The following is a 20,628-nucleotide window of genomic DNA, read 5'->3' as shown; positions in this document are numbered from 1 at the left end:
ACCACCGCATATTGATTTAGTAATAGTTTATTCTACACTGAGGCTGTATGATGTTCACACCGAGGAAATATTCGACCCCTCAACTCTGCTGCACCATTGTATCAAGATGTCTTGTGCATCATCTAATTCAGTCTTTGGGTTTTCTTTAGGATTTTAAATAAGGTTTTGTTGTTTTGTAGTTTTATTATGACTCCACTACTGGGGGTCAATGAGGTCAAACCCCTAAATGATCAGTTTAACAGCTCAAAAAACATGCTTAACATCGTTGCTTTAAGTGCTTGGCTTGTATTTGCTCATAAACCTGATTTTGAACCGATCACGGGTTGCAGAAGTCCAGTGCAGAAAATGACACATTACATCTGTTTTAGAGATGTTCTGCTACCATTTTTTCCTTCCTGATACCGATTCAAGTACCCGAACTTTGCATGTCAGCCAGTACCAACAGCTTTATACTACGAACACTGTGTGGTTGTGATATGATTGCTATAATTTTTAAATGGCCTGGCTCAGGTAAAAAAAAAAAATCGTATTAACAATGTTTCTTGGACGTAGCAGGTCCCAATTCGGGGGTAATAAACAATGTACCTGATCCAGCATTTTAGGCTGTACCAGAGGCAGCTCTAGTACTAGTATAGGAATAGCCTGGCTTTTTATGAAGCTTGAGCCCTCAAAAAATCCCCAATAAGTCAAATATTTTGATTAATTTGATTGGTTTTATACCAGTTTGTTGGTGTCTAATAAGTAATGTCTGTGAATGAGTTTTTGGCAAACAAAAGGCATATATACAGTATAGATATGTATAGTATTGGTGTAATAACAATAACAACAAATAAAATTATTCGATTTTTTAATTTTTATTTTACATATATAGCCACAGGGTTAAAATATGACAAATTCTAATTGGATTTTATTTTATTTTAACAACTGATCCAGTATTACCTATCAGGTTCTTATAAGTACAGGTGAACTTTGCTGTGTGAATTGCTGCTGACTCGATATAGATACATACATGCACTCAGGCTCACAGACAGAGGCACTGTGTTTCTCATCTTTCCGTCTTTTCCTCTCTGTGTGTCTGTCTGTCTCTGCCTCACACAGTATAGCAGGCGGGCCTGCAGCCTACCAATGCGTTCAGTGAGGGGATTTGGCCGGGCTCTAATCAATCACTGACAGATTACCTCCAAAGCCACTTCCACAGCCATTAAAGCAGGACAAATGCAGAATTGCAACTGAACAAGTTGGAGTTTTTAAGCCAACACCAGGACTTCCTGGTTATTTGTCAAAGTCACTGCCGCTGAGCCGCATGAGTGGCTGTGCGAGTGCGTGGGGCTCAGAGGCAAGCCGGCCAGGCGTTCACATTGTGTGTGTGTGTGTGTGTGTGTGTGTGTGTGTGTGTGTGTGTGTGTCGGGGAGAATGAGGGAGAGAGCAGGAGACAGTAACAGAGTGAGTGAGTTATTGTTGGTGTGTGTTTTTATGCTCTCAGGTGTGTGTGTGTGCGTGTGTGTGTGTGTGCGCACGCCGTCGGCTGCGTCGCTCTCGGCCCAGTGGAGCTTACAGTAAATCACATTCCCTTTATTGCCAAATTTAGCAGCTTATGCTCAATAGGCTCTGCTCAAATCTACGCCGTGTCCCATCAGGGTGTTAGTCCTGGCTCATAAAAGTGGATTGGCCACACACACTGTAGCCTCTGAGCGAAGACGACTCATCCCCTCTCCTTTTTTATTTCCCCTCTTCTTTATCTGAGCAACTGGAAACACTGTCTGGGCTCCTCTAATCTCCCCTTTTTCTCCCTCTGGATTTCCTGCTTTGAGATTGTCCCCCATTCACTGGGGCTTTGTTTATATCAGCGTATATTTGATAGAAGACACTAAGAAATTGGATATCATCATTTTCACAGCCTGTATTACCAGGGGAACGCGCTCTATTCTAAACGTATTGTACAGTTTATAAAGAATGGACATTTTATCCTATAAGCTTTCTTCTTTAGACCAAATTGATTTTGACGTTTTAACGTCTTGGCAGACATGGCGGGTTAAGTGCTGATAATTATTTGGAAGAGATGAATAAAAATATGAAATGTGTCTAGAAGAGGTGGCATCAAAGCGGCAGGGTTTGTTGCATGTTTTTCCTCTTATACTGTGAATATGGAACATTTGGAGAAGAGAGGTTTGATTAGTGTGACATTCAGTGGGTGCTTTGATTAGGCGCTTATTGTGAAAAACGCTTTTGTTTTTGCCTCGTATTAAAGAACATGCCATTAAAAATGCAAGTTGAAGTAATTTTGCAACGATCCAAAACAATGATTCAGCTGTACTTCAGAAAACATGTTCGATAGGCTTAAACAATGCATGCTGGGAAGTCTGCAAGTTGATTAGTAAATTCACTCAAGTCATCATTTTAAATCAAAAGACTTACATTTAGAAGAGCTTGTGTTTATAAGTCCTGCAGTGTTCGGAAAATAAGTACCAAAAGTTTTAAGTTTAAAGAACTTGAATAAATAAGAGCACTATATAAGGACTATACACTGTAAAAATAAACTGTTTTTAACTTGAAAAAAGTTAGTGCTCAGGCTGCCTTAAAATTTTAAGTTGACTGAATCAATCAATTGTTTTGTAACAATTCAAAACTAATAAACTCTTCTAGTCAAAGTATTAATTCAGTTGTACTTTAGATAAAATGATCAATAAGCTTAAGATATTAAGTTGCACCAACAACTCGTCAGTCACACTGACAGACACATTTGATTTCCTTTAACAGTTTCTCAGTTTGAGAAGCTTCACAACCGTAATTTAATAAGTTGACTGAACTCTGTACAGTGAATTCATTCAGCTCATTTCAAGACAAAAAAACTTCAGTTTAGTGATATTATGAAAAAAAAACCCTCAAAGATGTAAGTTTAATTTACTTGAATAAATAAAACTTGCATATTTATGTCAGGTTAATGAAAAAAGATTAGTTGATTCCACTAAATTCCTGCATGTTTTCTTTTTTTTTTTCACAGTGTTCATTTACAGCAGGGATTTAATAAATAACACATGCGGGATAATATCATGTTAAATTTGCTTGTCCTATTTTTTTCTACTTGTGTTTGGGGAGAAAATGCACAAAAAAGTGCAGTGGTGAAGTGATGAGGGCCGACACTGAAGTCCGCAGGCAGTGGAGTTGAAATTTAGCTGGTCATGTGACTATGACTCCCCCCCCCTTAACACCACCACATGACCCCGGAGAGAGAAAGGGGGGAAAAAAACACCCCATACCAACACAGGAGGCGGGATTGTATTTGTAGTTGTGTGTGTGGATGTGTGCATCCTTTTGTGCACTTTGGGTGGTGTGGGTGTCCATGCATGTGTGTGTGTGTGTATGTATGTATGTGTGTGTGTCTCCACCACCCCCCACCCAAACCCCCCCACCCCCCCTCCTATTCAATTAAGAGCTTAAGCTCATTAGTGGCAGACTTACATCATTACCTCTCCAATGGCTAATGAGTTAAAATCTATTTAGATTTACGTTGCCGTTAAATCTCCTCCGCGCACACACTCGCACACACATGCAGCTTGTGTCGGTCACAAATCAGAAAATATGTCATAAAATTAAACCTGAAAGCGACTCTACATAAGATTTTCCAAATCAATGTGGGAGCCTTTTATAGCAACACTGCATATTCAACACACTTGAATTATACCTTTGCCTTCAGTATGTAAATCAGAGAGCAGGGAGAGCATGCTTGCTGATGTATCTGCACAGTTATATACTACAAAGCTCTGTATTCCTCACTTAAACATTAAAGACGCTAATTTAAGGCTTTTTCTAATTACTAACTAATAATTAGCACTGCATTACAAAAAAAAGGAGAACAACACTTCTTTACAAAGCTATTACACAGCGATTAGTTGAGTTTTCAATCAATTCTAATTACGCTAACAAATCCTTGATTGCATTGCAGGCTTGACAAATTTAATGAATTGATGGAAGGGGAAAAAAAAGACAATTAATAGGAGACAATGGAGAGCGAAAGGTGGAGTTTCAGGCCTGCAGGAGTGTGTAATCTGCTGCAGCCGCTGCTCTCATAAACAAAGACTGGGAGTGAAGAGCAGGTGGAGGAAGGAAACAATCCATTTTTCTACATATGCTGCTCACCGCTGACTCAAGGGCACCACGTTTGACTGCGCTGACCTCAGCACCCTTTTTCGCCTCCACGTATTTATTTACATTCCGCGCCCTTTTTATGAACCCCACCTTCAATCTGATTGGACCACATTAAGGAGTATTTCTAGTGGCACGCGCGCTATCAACTTGTGGGGGTGATTAGGAACAATGAACTGACAGTTCCTCCATCTTTGATGTCTTGTTTAAATCTGGTCTCCCTGCTGATGCTTTGATAACTCGCTAACTGGGACATTTTCATTCTAATTAGGGCTTCAATTGCTAATTCCATATTGCTGCTATAATTATCACTGGGAGATACGCGGACACTGCAGCGAGATTTCGGGCAGACGGGGAGGCGGGGAGTGCTGATTTGCCCCCATGTTCACTTCAGCAGGTGCCCAAACTGTGGCCAGGGGCCTCCTAAGGGTCCTCCAGTGCACTACAGAAGGACAAAACACTGTAAAAAATAATGTTTATTAAGTTTAATATATTAAGTTGAACCATTGACTCTTCAGTAACGCTGACAAACATTACAAACAAATTGATTGATGATATCCTCAGTTTGTAAAGTCAGTTCTTCATTTTATACAAAGGGTTTAACTCTCAAACAAAGCATGCTGGGAAATCTGCTAATATGCTGATCACGTTTCTTCAGCAACTTAATTTAATAAGTTGATTGACTTCTGTTCAGTAGATTCGTTCAACTTATAATTTCAAGTCAAGTTCAAATTTAAATTTTTCCAGTATTTTACATATTTTAGTCAGATTGTAGTCTTAAGGAAAAGGTCAACTTCTCCATACAGTTTATTTCATTGACAACTGCAATCCAGTCGTCCTTTGATGGTAGGTTTGCCTGCAGCTGCTTCTGTGTAAAGGCTTTCTTGCTCGCAAACCAAAAGAACTTTATTAAGATATTCATAAGCCATGATGTTGTCTGGGATTTTGTCCAGGTATAACGTGGCAAAAGACCAATCAACTACAATTCCAAAAATATTCCCAAATTGAATCTCTTGCTAACGTGACTAGAATTGGAGAGCATCCCAAAAACATATCAGAGTGTTTGATAATTATTTTAAAGTAGATTGCCTGCTTCCTTCTTCACACTGTGACATATTCCATGTTTACCCCGGAGTTATAGCAACTAGCTAGCAAAGGTTAATAGGAAATGTAATGTTTTTGTGAAATTTTGATGCATGATGTTACATATTATAGATTTAACGTTCAAAGGGTAAGATAACCTAACATTTACATGGGCTGCGGATGCAACATTAATGCAAGAAAGTTAAGCTAATGTAAGAAAGGCAATGTATCATAGGTAAAACAAAAAGGTAAACTAACGTAACCTTTTTGGAAATGTTATATATCGTAAAAAAGTAACATATTCTGAAATGTTGCACATAATAGCTTTAAAATGAATGTGCAGTGTAAAGAAAAAAATGACTGTCTCACCTTTAATCTGATAATTTGGGTAAAATTCAGCAAGAAGTGATTTGTTAAAGTGCACATCTCCTGCAGTGCACAGGCTCCTTAGTGTATCACTGGCTTCTTAACACTTTTCCTGTTACAGTTTCATCTCTCCTCAACATTTTGACTGAGCCAACCTCGCCATACAAACTAGACGCCCATAATAACCTTATGGGCAATAATTGGAAGTGAGGATTTTTTTATTTTTTTTTTCCCTCTCCCCTCTTTACCCCTGTGGGCGCATGCGCAGTGGGGAGCGTACTGGTCAGTGTGAGAAGCAGCTGTTCAGGGCTGGTGAAATTCCAACATGGCAGTGGCTGTGGTCAGTGTTTCCTGCGTTAACTTGGGATGGTTTCAGCTCTCGCGCAACCCGGCTTAACCTCGGCACCCCGTTCATGAGCAGAACCCCTCCCCGGGATCGATGCGACCCTAACCCCCCCACCTGAGAGGTCGACCTGTCGCTAAAAAGCAGGTAAGGAAGGGAAGGATAGTCTTGGGGGGGGGGGGGGGGATCCGCTGCGTCTGCAATTAGACTGAGTGGTCAGAGCAGACAGGCAGCGCGTCTGTAGAGGAGAGGAGAGCAGAGGAGCTGCCTGCATGCGCCGTTTATCTCGGAATAATACATGTGCACTTGATTTAACAAGTTCCCTGAATTGCAGACGACACCTGAGCGTGAATTGCCGTGTGCGTTTCTTTTTTTCCCCCTTTTATTTAAATGTGATTTTGCAGGAGCGCACCTGCGCCACGGTTACATCGCAGAGGCACACGGACACGCAGGCTGCGCTGTAGCTCCCGTTAGTCGGGCTGTGCTGCACTCTCCGGCTCGAAATAGGGGGGAAAAATACACAACTTGCACGAACGCGGACGCTTTTCCAGCTCCTCTCCGGCTCCTGCGGCGGTACGGTTACAACAAGTTGCCCCGTGCATGCGCGCAGAGAGCGGATACAATGTCACCGCAGCATGTATTTTTTAAAAGCTGGGACATTTTAGGGCGTTATCAAGAGATTTAACTTGCTGCACCAGTTGATTTCTCTCTGTCATCCCGGCCGGGCTCCACTTTCTAATGAGATGCATGTAGGTTAGATGCTTCTCCTCCTATTGAGTTGCTTGAAGGGCCCACCACCTTTCACACGGCGTGAAATCCGAGCAGAGCTGGACACAGAAAGACAGAAAAAAAGTGTGTAATGTAAAGCCTTTTTTCCTTTTTTGTGGTTGAGGGGGAATCCTTCTTTTCTTCCCTTCTTTTCCTCTCCAAAAATTAATTCTTGCTCTCCCTCTTCCTCAGCCCGAGATGATCAGCAGCAGCAGCGTCTATGGTAGGTTGATTTTCTCATCAGTTCACACACACTTTTATTTATGGATGGATGTATTAGAAGGTGTAAAAACGCACAGATGAGTTTTAACATTCAGCATGACCGCACACTGAGTGGACTGGATAAAAGTGATCATATTGTGTGTGTGTTCACACCTTCAGCTTGAATTAAAATTGTGCAATAATTTTCTTTTTGTAGGATAAATCTCCAAAATTGTAGCACCCATGTTTAGGTTTATTCTGCATCTTTATGTTTTTCTCATATCACTAATACACACAGTTAGAACACACACACACACACACACACACACTCTCTCTCTCTCTCTCTCTCACACACACACACTACCTGCTAATTATTGTAATAACTGAATTACATGAAATTAATTACAATATTTGTAAGTTATTAAAATCTGCTCTCAAATATTGTTCTTGAACTTTTTAAATAATCACACCTGCAGACCTCAGTTAGATACGACTTATTTTTTACTTGTCTCACACAACTCTGACCAGAGTTTTCTTTTAATTTGGATATGAAAATACACAAATTCACTCATCAATTAATGGAACAAGTGGCATCAGAGTCTCAGTGAACAAGGCCTCTATTACTGTAAAGTCAAATATGCATATTTATGATCAGAATTAATTAAAAATTTAAAAAGTTACCCTTTACTTAATATTTCATGCTTTATTACATTCAAGCAGAATCTGCAGATAATTACTTATTATGTGAGGGAATTGTGTGTTAATAACAGGAATATACAGTGTTAATGACAGACTTGGCTGCAAAAATATTCTCCACCAAAGTTCATTCAGGTTTTGAGGTGTTTAAAAAAAAAATTATTTCTGCCACTGCAGGAAACATGTTTCTACATTCTCGTAGAACAATGGTGGATTGTTGAAATTGAAAACAAGCATCCCACCCCTGTTACAAGTGAGAGCGGCAATAGTTTTCTAATGAATAATCGCCACAGTGTGCTTTCATTTCTGTACACACCAACTTCCACGATTGCACATTCTCGGTTTTTGTTGCAGTTATTAGCGAGGACTCGACCTTTCACCTTTGATCTTACTCTCTCTCTGCTCACTACCCCCCTCTCTCTCTCTCTCTCTCTCTCTCACACACACACACACACGCACAGAGTTATTTGCTTCACGTCATGTGCTGTTTCCTCTTTTCTCCTGCTGATGCACTTGTGTGTGTCGGTTTCACACACACGGCATTTACTATCTTGTAAATGTGTTTTATAGGTGTGTGTGAGTGTGTGTCCATATTGTCAAACTCTAACTTCTCTCTTGTTGTAATCTAAAATTATATATCACAGATCTAGACGTATGCACATAATTAAATAACATGCAAGTGATACATCAAATTCATTTTCTGCAGCTTTTGCGTTAAATTAGTTAAAAATTGATTGAGGTTTGGTTGCACTCGATTCAGATTTGTGGATATGATTTTATTAGAGATAATCCAGGACTCATTCAATTCTTAGTATACTTTACTGCTGTTTTTTGTTAAATAAGAGAATCTACGTAAACATATGGGGACTGATGGGGTGCATGAGTTTGTGTGTGTGTGTGCAAGAGTGGAGGAAACTCGGGCGCAGCCATGCATGTGTCGTTTCTGTGTGTGTAATGTAAATAATGTAGATACTCAGCGGTTTGTTTATTCCTCTAAGTCTATTTGTTTGCTACAGTCCCTGGCTTAAGATCCGTCCCTCTGCATCCGCTGTCTGCGCGTGTTGCAGTGACAGTAGCAATAATCCCCCTCATTATACACATAACATATCGCCTCACATCTCCAGCAGCCCCCCGATACAGCTAATAGGGACAGAGAGAGGAGAGATAATAGGAATAGAAGAAGAAAAAAAACCTGCTTTACAAACAGGCACCCCTTTACTCTTGCCTTTATTTATCTAAATACGGACTTTTTCCCTCAAATGAATAGCCGGATAGAGCCGGTGTGTGTGCTGCGAGGGTGGCTCAGCTTCTCCCAGTGGGACCGTATAAATAAATTATCCTGACACTTTCTATCAGTCTGTAATGTTTACCATTAAAAGCTGTTTTACCGTCCGGGAGCCACCGGCGTGCGATCTAGCCCGCCCCGTGGGACTTCTGCCAGATGTAAGGCGATGTGGGGAAATATTGTGCTCTTTTTACACGCACACACACGCACACACACACACACAGACATTTGTTAGTCTCCGCTGCATCCATATCAGTGGATTTCTCCTGTCTGCACGTCCTGACAAAGGGCCTCTTCAAACGAGATCCAGCCAGGGTTGTCATCTTTTAGCAAATATGTTAAGTGTTATCTTTTGTGCTCTGGGCTCGCCGAGCCGAGCTGGACCCCATGGGAGCCCGGCGCATGCAAATAGAACAAATCCCTCTCGGACCTGTCTGTCTGTTTCACTCTCTCCATCTCTCTCTTGTCTTCTCATCTTCACTCCCCCCCCTTCCTCCTCTCCTCCTCCTCTTCTCTTCTCTTCTTTTCTCCACGTTTGCTCGACAGTGCGTCAGCCTGTCTTGTCTCCTTGCTCTCTCATCTATTTCACTCTTTGTCCACTTATTTCCCCTCCTCTTTTCTCTTTCTCTCTCTCCGTCTCCGTCCCAGAAGACAGTGCCGGGGCTGTGTGTCAGCTAACTGTAGCGAAGGCTGTTGTAAGTCTTTGTGTGTTTCCCTGCATGCTCGCTGACAGCCCCTCCTCGCTGATCTAAGTTGCTCTCCCAGAGACGGCAGGCAGCTGTCGGTTGCCCGAAACGCCGTTTTCTCCGTAGATGAGTGGACGCCAATTCCTTAAAATCCTTGACACCATGATCCACTCAATCCTCCGCCTCCTCCTCCTTCAGTGTTGGTACATGGGCTGCGTTTTTTTCCTCTTTCAGAGAGGGGTTTTGGGATTTTGTTTTCTTGGGGGGGCAAGTGTTTCTGTGACTGACAGTTGCTGGTTGATGGATTTTTTTTCTTCTCCATGTTGCAGTTAAAGTTTTCTCTCTCTCTTTCTCTCTTTCTCTCTCTCTCTCTCACACACACACACACACAAAATATTTGCCCTCACACACTCCAAACCAGAGGTCCTCAACCTTTTTGAGTCAAGACCCTCCTGAATAATCAGGTGGTGATCATGACCTCAACACCGAACGCGACCACTGCTTTGACACTCACAAACACACACTATAAAATCTATTCTAAGTCAAATTATAATGTAAAAACCATTTCCTCGTCCACTAGTAGTTTGATATTTTATGTTGCAAAATGCAAACGTTACTTTTTCTTGGCGCTTGTGTTTCTGCAGAACGTGGTGGTTTATGGTGGTAATTGTCATTTTGGTGCTGGCTTATAGTTTTAAGTGTTAGTGAGGTGGCTGTTACATTTCCAGTGGTTCTTAACCTTTTCAAGCCGCAAGCCCCCCGAATAATCAGGTTGGTGGTCGTGATCCCCTCAAACCCAACCCCGTCTGTCTGAGGAGAAACTCAAACGTGAAAACTATTGCAGTGACTCTCACAAACGCAGTCTATTAAATCTATTCTGAGGCAAATTATGTCACAGGTAAAGGTGATTTAATGTAAAAACAATAAAATACAGCCTCATTTCCCATCACGCCTCGTCCTGGACTGAGTAGTTTGCTGTTTTATGTAACAAAATGCAAATTTAACTTTTGGTGGTTTATGTTGAATAATCAGTGCTGGTGATCGTGACCCCTCCCCAGTCCCACCCCTGTCTGCCTAATAACGCAAACACAAACTCTAGAATATCTATTCTAAGGCAAATTATAGTGCAAAAACCATTTCCTGATGTACAATATGGCCTCATTTCCCAGCATGCCTTAGCTGGACTGAGTAGTTTGTTCTAGTTTGCTATTTAATGTAACAAAATCTTAATTTTTGTTGGTGTTTATATCTGTTGAGAACATGGTAATTGTCATTTTTGTGCTTAAATTGAAGTTTTTGTAGGCGGCTGTTACATTTCCTGAGGCTACCTGTAAATATTGTATTTGCTGCTGTCAGACAGAAACCTCATATCGCCATATTTTGTCTTTTTATTTTTCCATAAATCAATGCCATTAGTCCCCCTTCATGTCTGTCTGTGGGTTTTTCACATATTTAACCAATGAAAAGTATAAAAAAAAAAAAAAAAAGCTAATGGCTGTTTATGAAGTTTAAAAATGCATTTTGTTTACTTTCCTGAAAAGTAACACTTTTGGACATACAAGGTTTCTGCCCGACAGCGACAATATTTTTGAATGCTTTCACCTTCATTGAAGGTCTTTACAGGGCTGATGTTGCTCTCTTGTTCTAGACTCCTTGCCACAATATTTTTTATTTCTGGCGACCCCCAGAAATTATTTCGTGACCCCTATGGGGGGTCGCAACCCCCAGGTTGAGAACCAGTGCTCCAAATTATATTCATTCTGCCCTCACGTCTTTCTCCCGCTGCTGACTGGTTATTATCCAGTCAGATTGACAGCTGAGTGCTGCGGACCCTCCTCTCGCCTGTGATGTTTAATACCAAGATAATGCTTTTATGTATCATGGAAACACTCGAAATCAGGGGTTTGATGAGGTTTTTGTGCATATTTTCTGCACTCAGGATGTGATTCTACAGATACGATGTCAAATAAGTTAAATCTGTGCATTTTAAATGATCAAACAGCAGTTTTAAAGTAAAAAAAAAAGTCAGGAAAGGGATGAAATTGAAGTTTGAGCCCAAATGAAAACATGCATAGGTGTAGACTTCAGGGGCGATGGAGAGGACAAGTCCCCCTCAATATTTATAACATGTATTCATCCCTCCCAATAAAAATATGAAAATAGCAGAGGAGTTTTATTTTGACAAACGGCTTGCCTGAGAGCCTTACTGCATGACTTTTGTGTTTTCCTTTACATAGATAAAGATATTCCCACTTAAACTGGTGCAGAAATGACACAAACTGGTGCATAAAAATCACTTTCCGGGTATAGGACCCCCCCATTTAATGTGTGTCCTCCCGAATGTTGAAACGAAACCTTCGTCCTTGATGAAAACAGCATCTCCACGGTCAGTTCAGGTCCCCAGTAACAGCTGGGAACCCTTTTTTTTTTTTTGAGGCAAACCTGATTTTTAAGATCAGTGTCACCAAATTTCCACACTCTTCCACCTCCTATTTTTTCCATCCTTGAAGAGACGTTCTGCTAAATTCATTTCCATGTTAATTCTGGCATTAAAAGCATTATCTCACTTTCTTTGAACTCCGAATCCCCCTCAAATGTTTGAAGTTTCTTTGGTTTATGTAATGCGTCATTTTCATAGGTTTTAATCAAATCAAAGCTGTAGATTTTTTCCTCTCCCTCCTACCTTCTTTGCAATCCGCTGCCCCCTTTTTCTGAATTTTAAGCAGACCCCCGCTCACCTCCCTTTACTCTTTACCAGCAATCTCCACCACCCATGGCCCGGATTCTCTGGCAGATATTAAAACATTCAGCTTGTGGAAGCGTTAAATATGCTAAGGACTTATTAAAAAAGAAAAAAAAAAAAAAATCCAACTTCCACTTTGGAATATTCCGCACCATTAGACCTCAATAGACATGGCGGCACACAGCTTATCCTTTACATTGTGCCTTCAAATGAGAAGGCGCCGTTTCTAATTAGGTTATTGCCATGGAAGTCTTAAGTTAAATTGTGCATTGATATGCGGAGATGCTCGCCAATCATTTGGCCCGGCGATGGAGAGGACGCAGAAGACGAGGGCCTTTTTTTTTTTTTTTTTTTTTTTTTTTTTCTACAAGGGCCAAAGAAAATGACAGCGAGGAGAGAGGATGGATCTGACTGTAATCTCTCGCCGCCGCTGCTCTTCTCTTTCTGGCTCTGGCTGGATGATCTGATTTTGTTAACAGCGAGCCTTGGCTAGATAGTGGCCGTCTGCTGCCGCACCCCCCCCCACCACACCACCACCGCCGCCGCCACCTCCTCCCCTACACCCCTCCACCTCCTCCCGTCTGCAGCTCAGTTTGAACGTCTTGATTAGCGAGGCATCCAGCGCGAGCAGCAAGTAAGTCGGGACACTTTTTGTCTGCGTGGCGGCAAAGGTGTGCGTGCGCGTTAATGAACAATGGCTCATTGGGTGCAAGGGAGAGCTGGTGTGTGTGTGTGTGTGTGTGTGTGTGTGTTTGAGCTTGGCAGGCTGCCAGGGGATGGACACAAAGGATGTTGAGTGGCTGGGCGTGTGGCACAGCATCACTGAGCTGCCTGTGGCCTCTGGGAGATGGGCACAAACTGGGAGCAAAAACAACTGCCGCCGTCGCTGCACAGCTTCACATTCTGCTGCGTCCATTGTCGGGCTGCAACCGACAATTATAGTCATTATCGATCAGGCTGCCAGCTCTCTTTTCGATTAATCGTTCGGTCTGTGGAATATGAAAAAATAGTTGGAAAATACAGATCACAACTCAGAAAAGCAACAAATCCTGCTGAAATCTGAGTATTTCACTATTGATTGATTACTAAAATAGTTGATTATTAAATTAATTGATTAATAATTTAAGACGTAGTCTGTCGTCCAACTTGCATCTGTGCTTAAATAAAACATGGCAAGTGCTGCATCAGGGCCACAACTAAGGATTTGATCTAATTATTGATAATAAATATAGTAATAGTTCATTAGGGCTATAAATAACGATTATTGTCATTATTGATTAGGCTGCCATCGTCTTTTTGAATAATTGTTTGTCCTCTGAATCAAAAAATAGTGGAAAAAAAACAATCACAACTCAGAGTAGCAGCATGTCCTCCTATTTGAGAAGCTCAGATCTGAGAATCTGAAACATTTTTTCATTATTTTTTGATTTGAAAATGATGATTAATTGATGAATCTAATGAATCTATCTGACAGATTATTTTTTTGTTGATCTGTTAATCGACTGAAAGTGTCAGCTGTAGTCTGTTGTATAGCATCTTACATCTGTGTGTAAGTGAAACATGTCGAGTGCTGCATCCTGTATGTACACGGTTGTGCCTTGAATTAGGGCTACAACTAAGAATTTGATTGTGTAATCAATAATGTGCTAATTGTCTATCCCAGTTTCCCAGAGTCCAAGGCTTCAAACTCATTGTTTTGTCCACCCAAAAGTCCAAAAGTCAAAAGATAATCAGTTTACAATCATATAAAACAGAGAAAAACAGCAAATCCTTCTATTTTGAGCAGCTGGAAGCTGAAAAATCGTAGCATTTAGACTGAAGTGATTAATCGATTACTAAAATATTTGCAGATAAAGATATGCTGACATTCAACAGACTGATTAACTATAGAATTGGCAGCATAATCGATGACTTTTTGCCACAACTAAGAATTTGATTTTATTATTAATAATAAATCTGCTAATTGTAGGTTCCAGTTATTATTACAACTCAAAGATTGGATCCTTAGATTCTTAGCAAGATATTGTTTTCTGCCATAGAGGAGTAAAGAAATCAGAAAATATTCATATTTGAGAAGCTGAAATCAGACATTTTGGACGTTAAAAAGTAGCTCGAATTATCAGAATAGTTGCAGATCAGTTTAATAGTTGACAATTAATCGATTAATCGACTATTGTCCATCCCAGCTTTCCAAAGTCCAAGTCGATGCCTTCAAATATCTTGTTTTGTCTGAACAACAGTCCAAAAAAGCTAAAGATATTCAGTTCACAAGCAGAGAACAGCAGCAAATCTACATATCGGAGAAGCTGAAAGTGAGAATATTTAGTACTTTTACTTGAAAAATGACTTATATTTGCATGCACCCTGGCCTGCTGGGGAACGAACCTGTTTGTATGCTCACCTGTGATTGTGTGCATGCATGCTTGTACTCTGCGTGTGTGTGTGTGTGTGTGTGTGTGTGGGCCAAGTTTCCCCACTGGAAGCAGGCGCGGAGCATTAGGGTGTTGCTTGTACAACTCTGTTGGCAGGATGGACACATGTGGTAGATAGCTAATGATAGCATGCAGCGTATAATGAGATCCTACTCTCCGTCTGTCTCCCCTACCTGGCATCATGCATTAACCATACAAGAGGAAGAGGAGGCACGCATGGTATTGACTTTTGAGTGGGTGTCTGCTTGTCCGTTGTTGGTTTTGTTTAGCACTCAGAGGTCAGCATGGCTGCAAGCGCCGCACATTTATAACAAGTTTTTTTTTTTGGTTTCATTTTCATGGCAGGAGCTCGCTTCTTTTTTTTTTTTTTTTATTTTGTGAGGCGAGAATCTCTCCTCATCTGCACCTCTTGAGCTCTGTTAAATGGTGGTAAATTGATTTTGGATGTGTTGCGATGTATACACTTAACAAGCCAAATGGGTTCAGTTTGCGGGTTAGTTTGTGTGTTCAGAAGATTAATCTATTAATGTATTCCACACACTCATCATAATCCACAGTATGTTGTGTGTGTGTGTGTGTGTGTGTGATGGAGGGAGGCGTTGGCAGCGCTCCATCTTCTTGCCCAGTAACATATATTTATCCTCTTCACTACACAATCCTCTAGGCTGCTCAAATCCCCCAGGGGGTCCCAATGACATGCTTACTAATGTGTGCTTTGGAAACGGAGTGCTATTGTATCCCCTAAATCTCACAAAGCACTGTATGATTTGCCCATTGTCGTTAAATCGCTTTGCTTGTGCCAAGTACTTGCATCTCACAGAGGCTTAATGCTTTGAGGGTTTCAGGGACAGCTTCGAGTTCCTCTTTTGTTGATTTCGGGGAAAAGTGCCAAGACTGCTGCGCTGAATATTGTTTTGAGTATGGAGGAGGGAGGGGAAGAAGGGCCATTGCCAAGCGACTCCATTGAGCCCCGTGAATGGGCCATTCATATTTAGGAGAATCACCCAGATGCCATATTGTTGGCTCAACAACGCTAAATATTCTCCAACAAGGATGGGATTGTAACAGGTTTTTGAATTGTGCGAGTGGAGAAAAGGACGTTGGGAAATTGGAGAAAAAACAGTCGACCCTGCAGCCACTGTGAAAAGGGTGAATAGTAAAGCAGTGACCAACACAACAGGGACATGATAGTGCCCCTGCTTTGCTGATTTTATTTCTACTTTGTCATACAAGAATAGAAGAATTTCTCAAAATAGTTTTCAGTGTGTGCTCGTTTCTTTTTTCTTCAGTAGAGTCTTCTGCCACGTCCAAAAAAAAGAAGAAAAAAAATCAGTATCACATTATAAAAAGATATTTTTTATGTTATAACAAGATTTCTTCATGTTATTAGGGCTGCAACTATTAATTATTCTCATTAGCAATTAATCTGTTGATTATTTTCTTGATTAATGGTCCATAAAATGTCAGACAAGAGGAAAATATTTCAGTATTCAGATTTTCAACTAATTTAAGACCAAACAAATCAGACAATATTTACATTTAAGAAGCTGAAATGATAGACTTTGTTTGTCTTAAAAATTATTATCTAAATAGTTTCTGCCTGATTTAATAGCTGACAGTAATTGATTGATTTCTGCAGCTCCACATGTTATTACAAGATGTTTTCACATCCTACAACACACAAAATTACAAAATATCATGTTGTAACAAGAAACTTCTCTTGTTACAGCAATATACTATTTTTCTTGATCTTCTTTTACATGAAAAGTTTCATGTAATTATATTTTAAGTTTCTGTTATAACATTAATATATAATGTTAGCTTATATTGTTATGATGTGTTGTTATAAACATGTATTACATTATATGATCTAACTTCTCACTTTATAACAAGATAAATTTTGTTATAACAGGAAAAGTTTCTTGTATTAAGCTTGTGTGTCGTAATAAGGGGGAAATATGTTGTTATAGTTCTTAAAACAATAAACTTTCCTTTTAATAAAACCATACTGTTTATCTTGTTGTAACAAGTAAAAGTTTCCATATTATAAATTAATATATCATATTTTAAATACTTCTTCTTCTTTGTTTATATTTGATGTATAGTAACTTGTATTTGCTTACAAGTGTGTTATAAGCCACTTTATAGCACATGCTTCATTTATAGGCAGTATATAACAATAGTTTAAGCAGTTACTAATATGTATTTTAAGCCTGTACCAACTACTAATTTTCAATATTAATACTTTTAGAATATCACAAATCTTAATGCCATATTTAATAGTTTGATTTTACTTAATCTGTACCTGTGGTAAAAGATGGTGTGCAGTAGAAGACACATTTTGCAAACGTCACAGACAAGAGACAAACATGATAAAAGGCCACAAAGGCTTAAAAGTTGAGAATACTAATTAAAAAACACTTTAAGAAATAAGCTGTAGAATGAAAAAGCCAAAATGAAGTGCAGGTTAAAATAAATAAATATCTCCAGCGTGTGCAGTGTTGCTCCAGCTTGTTTATCTGAGTGATGAACAAGGACTAGCTTAACTGTGCTGTCACCCTTTCAGAAGGTTACAGTTTTGAATGAGGACACTCTGTTTGCTTTGGCGTCCTCGGGACAGCAGGTGCTGGTGGGATTCGATCCCAGGCCTGCAGGATGGAACAACATGCGGCTGCTGAGGTCCACAAAATCCCTCTTTTAAGGTCCGACCGCACACTAAAGAACGAGCAGAAGGACTCCTGTCCCCGCACCGTCAAAGAGTCTAAGACAGGACTTAACAAAATGTCATTGTGGTCTTTTATGTCATGCATGCACTGAGTATTAATCACGGCTGGATCTGCGCCTGAGAGGCTGATCAAATTTATTGTTTGGCTGCACGGGACAGTAATGGGTGTTTAATTACTCAATAAAAGCCCTTTTATAGATTCCCAGGCCTCCTGTGTGTTGAGCAAATGGTATTGATCTGTCTCCGGGCTGCAACATGATAGCCTGTGAAGGAGAATTAGAGCCGTTAGCCTGCTAGCGCTTTCTCATTCATTAGCTGCATTAGCCAGAGGGTGGTTAAGACGTAGCATCATTGTTAATACCAGAGTCTCAAAGGTTTTTGTGTCTGCCTTGTGTTGTAAAGCTCCGCGCACCTCATTTACACAAATATGGATTAGATGAGCAATGAATAACATTGACCACCGTGGAAAGTGTTTCAATAAGAACCTCCAGGAGAGTCGTTTTTCTTTTAAACATTTCCCTCAGTGCAGAGGTGGGAAGTCACTAAATACAAATACTCTGTTACTGTACTTAAGCAGGGTTTTCAGCTCTCTGTACTTTCCTTGAATATCTATTTTTCTGACAGCTTTTTACTTTTACCCCCCTCATTTTAACACAAATATCTGTACTTTCTACTTGTTATTTTGCATTCAGGGGGAATTATTGATTATTTTTATTTTTCATCATTGTGTATTGCGTCTTCCCAACATCAAGACTTGGTTCAACCTAAATGTACAGGACAATAGCACATAAAAAAAAGATGATTCCTTGGTCTGAAGACAAAAAAAGATGCAGCAAAACCAAAAAGACTTAAAAGACATTATAAGACAAAAAAGACATAACAGGAGAAAAACAACGTAAAACACATGATGAGACAAAACAGACAAGAGAAGGTGAGGTTCAGTCAGCTTTGCAGGAGAAATGTCCTTCAGAAAGCAGCTTTTTACTTTTATATTTTGAGTACATTTCAGATCCTGTACTTTTTCACTTTTACTTGAGAAAAGAAGTTAAATCAGTATTTCTACTTGTGTACTTTTACCACCTCTGCCTCAGTTCATCGATGCACTAACCACAGCATAATCCACGGGACTAAATTTGACAACGCCCTTAGCCGAGCTGTGAGCTGTATTAGTGGGGCTACCATCTAGACCGCATGTTTAATCCCACCTCTTCCCCACCTTCTAATCTGTAATCTGACGGCTCCTCCTCCTCCTCCTCCTCCTCCTCCTCCTCTTCCTCCTCCTCAGAGGCCTAATTCTGGATCTGCGTCCTCCTGCAGCCTGGAGAGCAGCTCTCAAAGGGAGAAAAAGGCTGAGTGATAATGACAGTGAGCCTTACTGCGTCTCCATATGGTTTTACATCCATGCACTCATGCTGGCGTACATGTTTGGCGTTCGTGTCCAGGCCTGCGCGGCGTCCACTGTATTTTTTTTCCCTTTTTTTTTTTTTTGCCTAACTGCATCTGCCTCGCGTCCATTGTTCTTTTATGTTCAGAGCATATTGTTGCCTCTGTGAACCAGCTCCACTTCTCTTGATGCACGGCAAAACCACTGCAATATCTCCCTTGATGTGTCCATATCAAATGAATGTGGCCTATTACAGACGTGGTGGAGTCAGTTGGGTGGCTTTGTGGACGAAAAAGGGCCTGCAAGGGACCATGAAAGAGACATTGTCCAATATGGACCGTACAGTCTCTTTGTAGATAAATGGATTTTCATGCTTATCAACTCGGACACTGACATGAGTGAAAACTGTGGAGAATGTGGAATTATTCTCACTCCTCGGCCGTACACATGGACAACTGTAGTTTCAAGTGTGTGTGGTCTTTCATTGTCCTGCAGCAAGGTTTTTTTTTTTTTTATTTGGGTGTAACATTCAATTTGGAACAAAATGCACCGTTAATGCCACAAACGTGCATCGTGCATGCAGCCCGCTGTATCCTTGTGGGAAAATATTACTCACTGAACTCCACACTTTCACATTTTAACATCAGGAATATACTGTACGTACATATTGTTGGTGCTGGGTGACTTTATATCTCTTAAATGTGAGCCTCATCAAAACAGAGAAAGCAACTTAAGCTTTTAGTTTGACCATCATACATTTTTTTTCTTCCTCTCCAAATGTGGTTTTGAGAGGGATCCATTAGAGCTGGGTGAAAGGGAAATTGGTATAATGATATTAAAAGGAAAACTTTTACAGGACAATGTGAAATTATGACAGATTTACACAAAATTACATGTAAAATGTGATTAAATTGATGTTATGCAATACAACAGAGAGGAAACTCTTCACATGTATAATTGCTTGGATTATAAAGCTTAACAGTTCATTGTTTTTATATTTGTATATTTTATAATCGTGATTTAAAAGCAGCAGTTTTTCATGATTTAAGCGTTAAATATGGTGACCTTTGATTTCCCAGCTATAATTACTGATCTGCCACTGGTAAATTTACTCATCTGACGCTAATTAATTTTACATTTGTTGTTAAAACAACAAAAAAGAAACTCTTGACAGTTTGGTTAATCATGTTCTCTGTATGCTGGTGATGAAGATGAGGCAGTAAAAGATGTCTTCACATCATAAAAGACAAAAAAGAGTCACGAGTCTTTTTCTCTGGAAACAATCTTGGCCGTTGGTTCACGTTACTCTCCGTTAACTAGCAGGTAGCTCTGCAGTCTTTTAGTATAAATGATGAAGGAGAATTGTTGGAATCTTCCTTTGAACTTTAGATTATCACATAAAAGCCTGACAATTCAGACCTCCAGCTGTGAAGGAGCTCTTCAGCGTCAATCTGACAATACTCTTAATACAATACTCTTAACGTTATCGTTAGCTCGCTTTTTTTTTGCCTTTGCTTACCACTTTAGAGGCTGTTAGGAATTTAACACTACTTTAGTCATATTATGTCATGACCAAAGTCAGATTTTTGAGTAAAGTGGAATTGGACTAATTGGATACACTAATGAGATGAAATAATCATTTCACTGTTTCATAAATTGGCGAGTTTGTTTCTAAAGAAACAGTCTTTGCTTCACCTTAATGTCACACTGTTAGCTGCAGGGTCGGTCTGGAGTTGTTGACCATGAAGTCCAGCAGTGAAGCAGCTCTTCAA

The 20,628-nt window shown here is 40.1% G+C and overlaps 1 protein-coding gene across 1 annotated transcript in view; it reads left to right on the top strand.

The window, feature by feature from the left end:
- The first annotated feature begins 5,896 nt into the window (after positions 1–5,896).
- Positions 5,897–20,628, top strand: part of LOC146304732 (fidgetin-like) — a 40,015-nt gene continuing 25,283 nt past the window's right edge. Inside the window, exons 1-2 of the mRNA XM_084713974.1 lie at positions 5,897–6,083; positions 6,897–6,927. Of these exons, the coding sequence (XP_084570100.1) occupies positions 6,903–6,927 (25 nt within the window). The 5' untranslated portion in view covers positions 5,897–6,083; positions 6,897–6,902. The remainder of the gene's footprint in view (positions 6,084–6,896; positions 6,928–20,628) is intronic.

Source organism: Lutjanus erythropterus, chromosome 24 (genome assembly GCF_056507025.1).
Source record: "Lutjanus erythropterus isolate fLutEry1 chromosome 24, fLutEry1.hap2, whole genome shotgun sequence".
NCBI lineage: Eukaryota > Metazoa > Chordata > Actinopteri > Lutjaniformes > Lutjanidae > Lutjanus > Lutjanus erythropterus.
The sequence above is the reverse complement of the archived record's forward strand: the minus strand, read 5'-3'. Positions and strand labels throughout refer to the sequence as shown.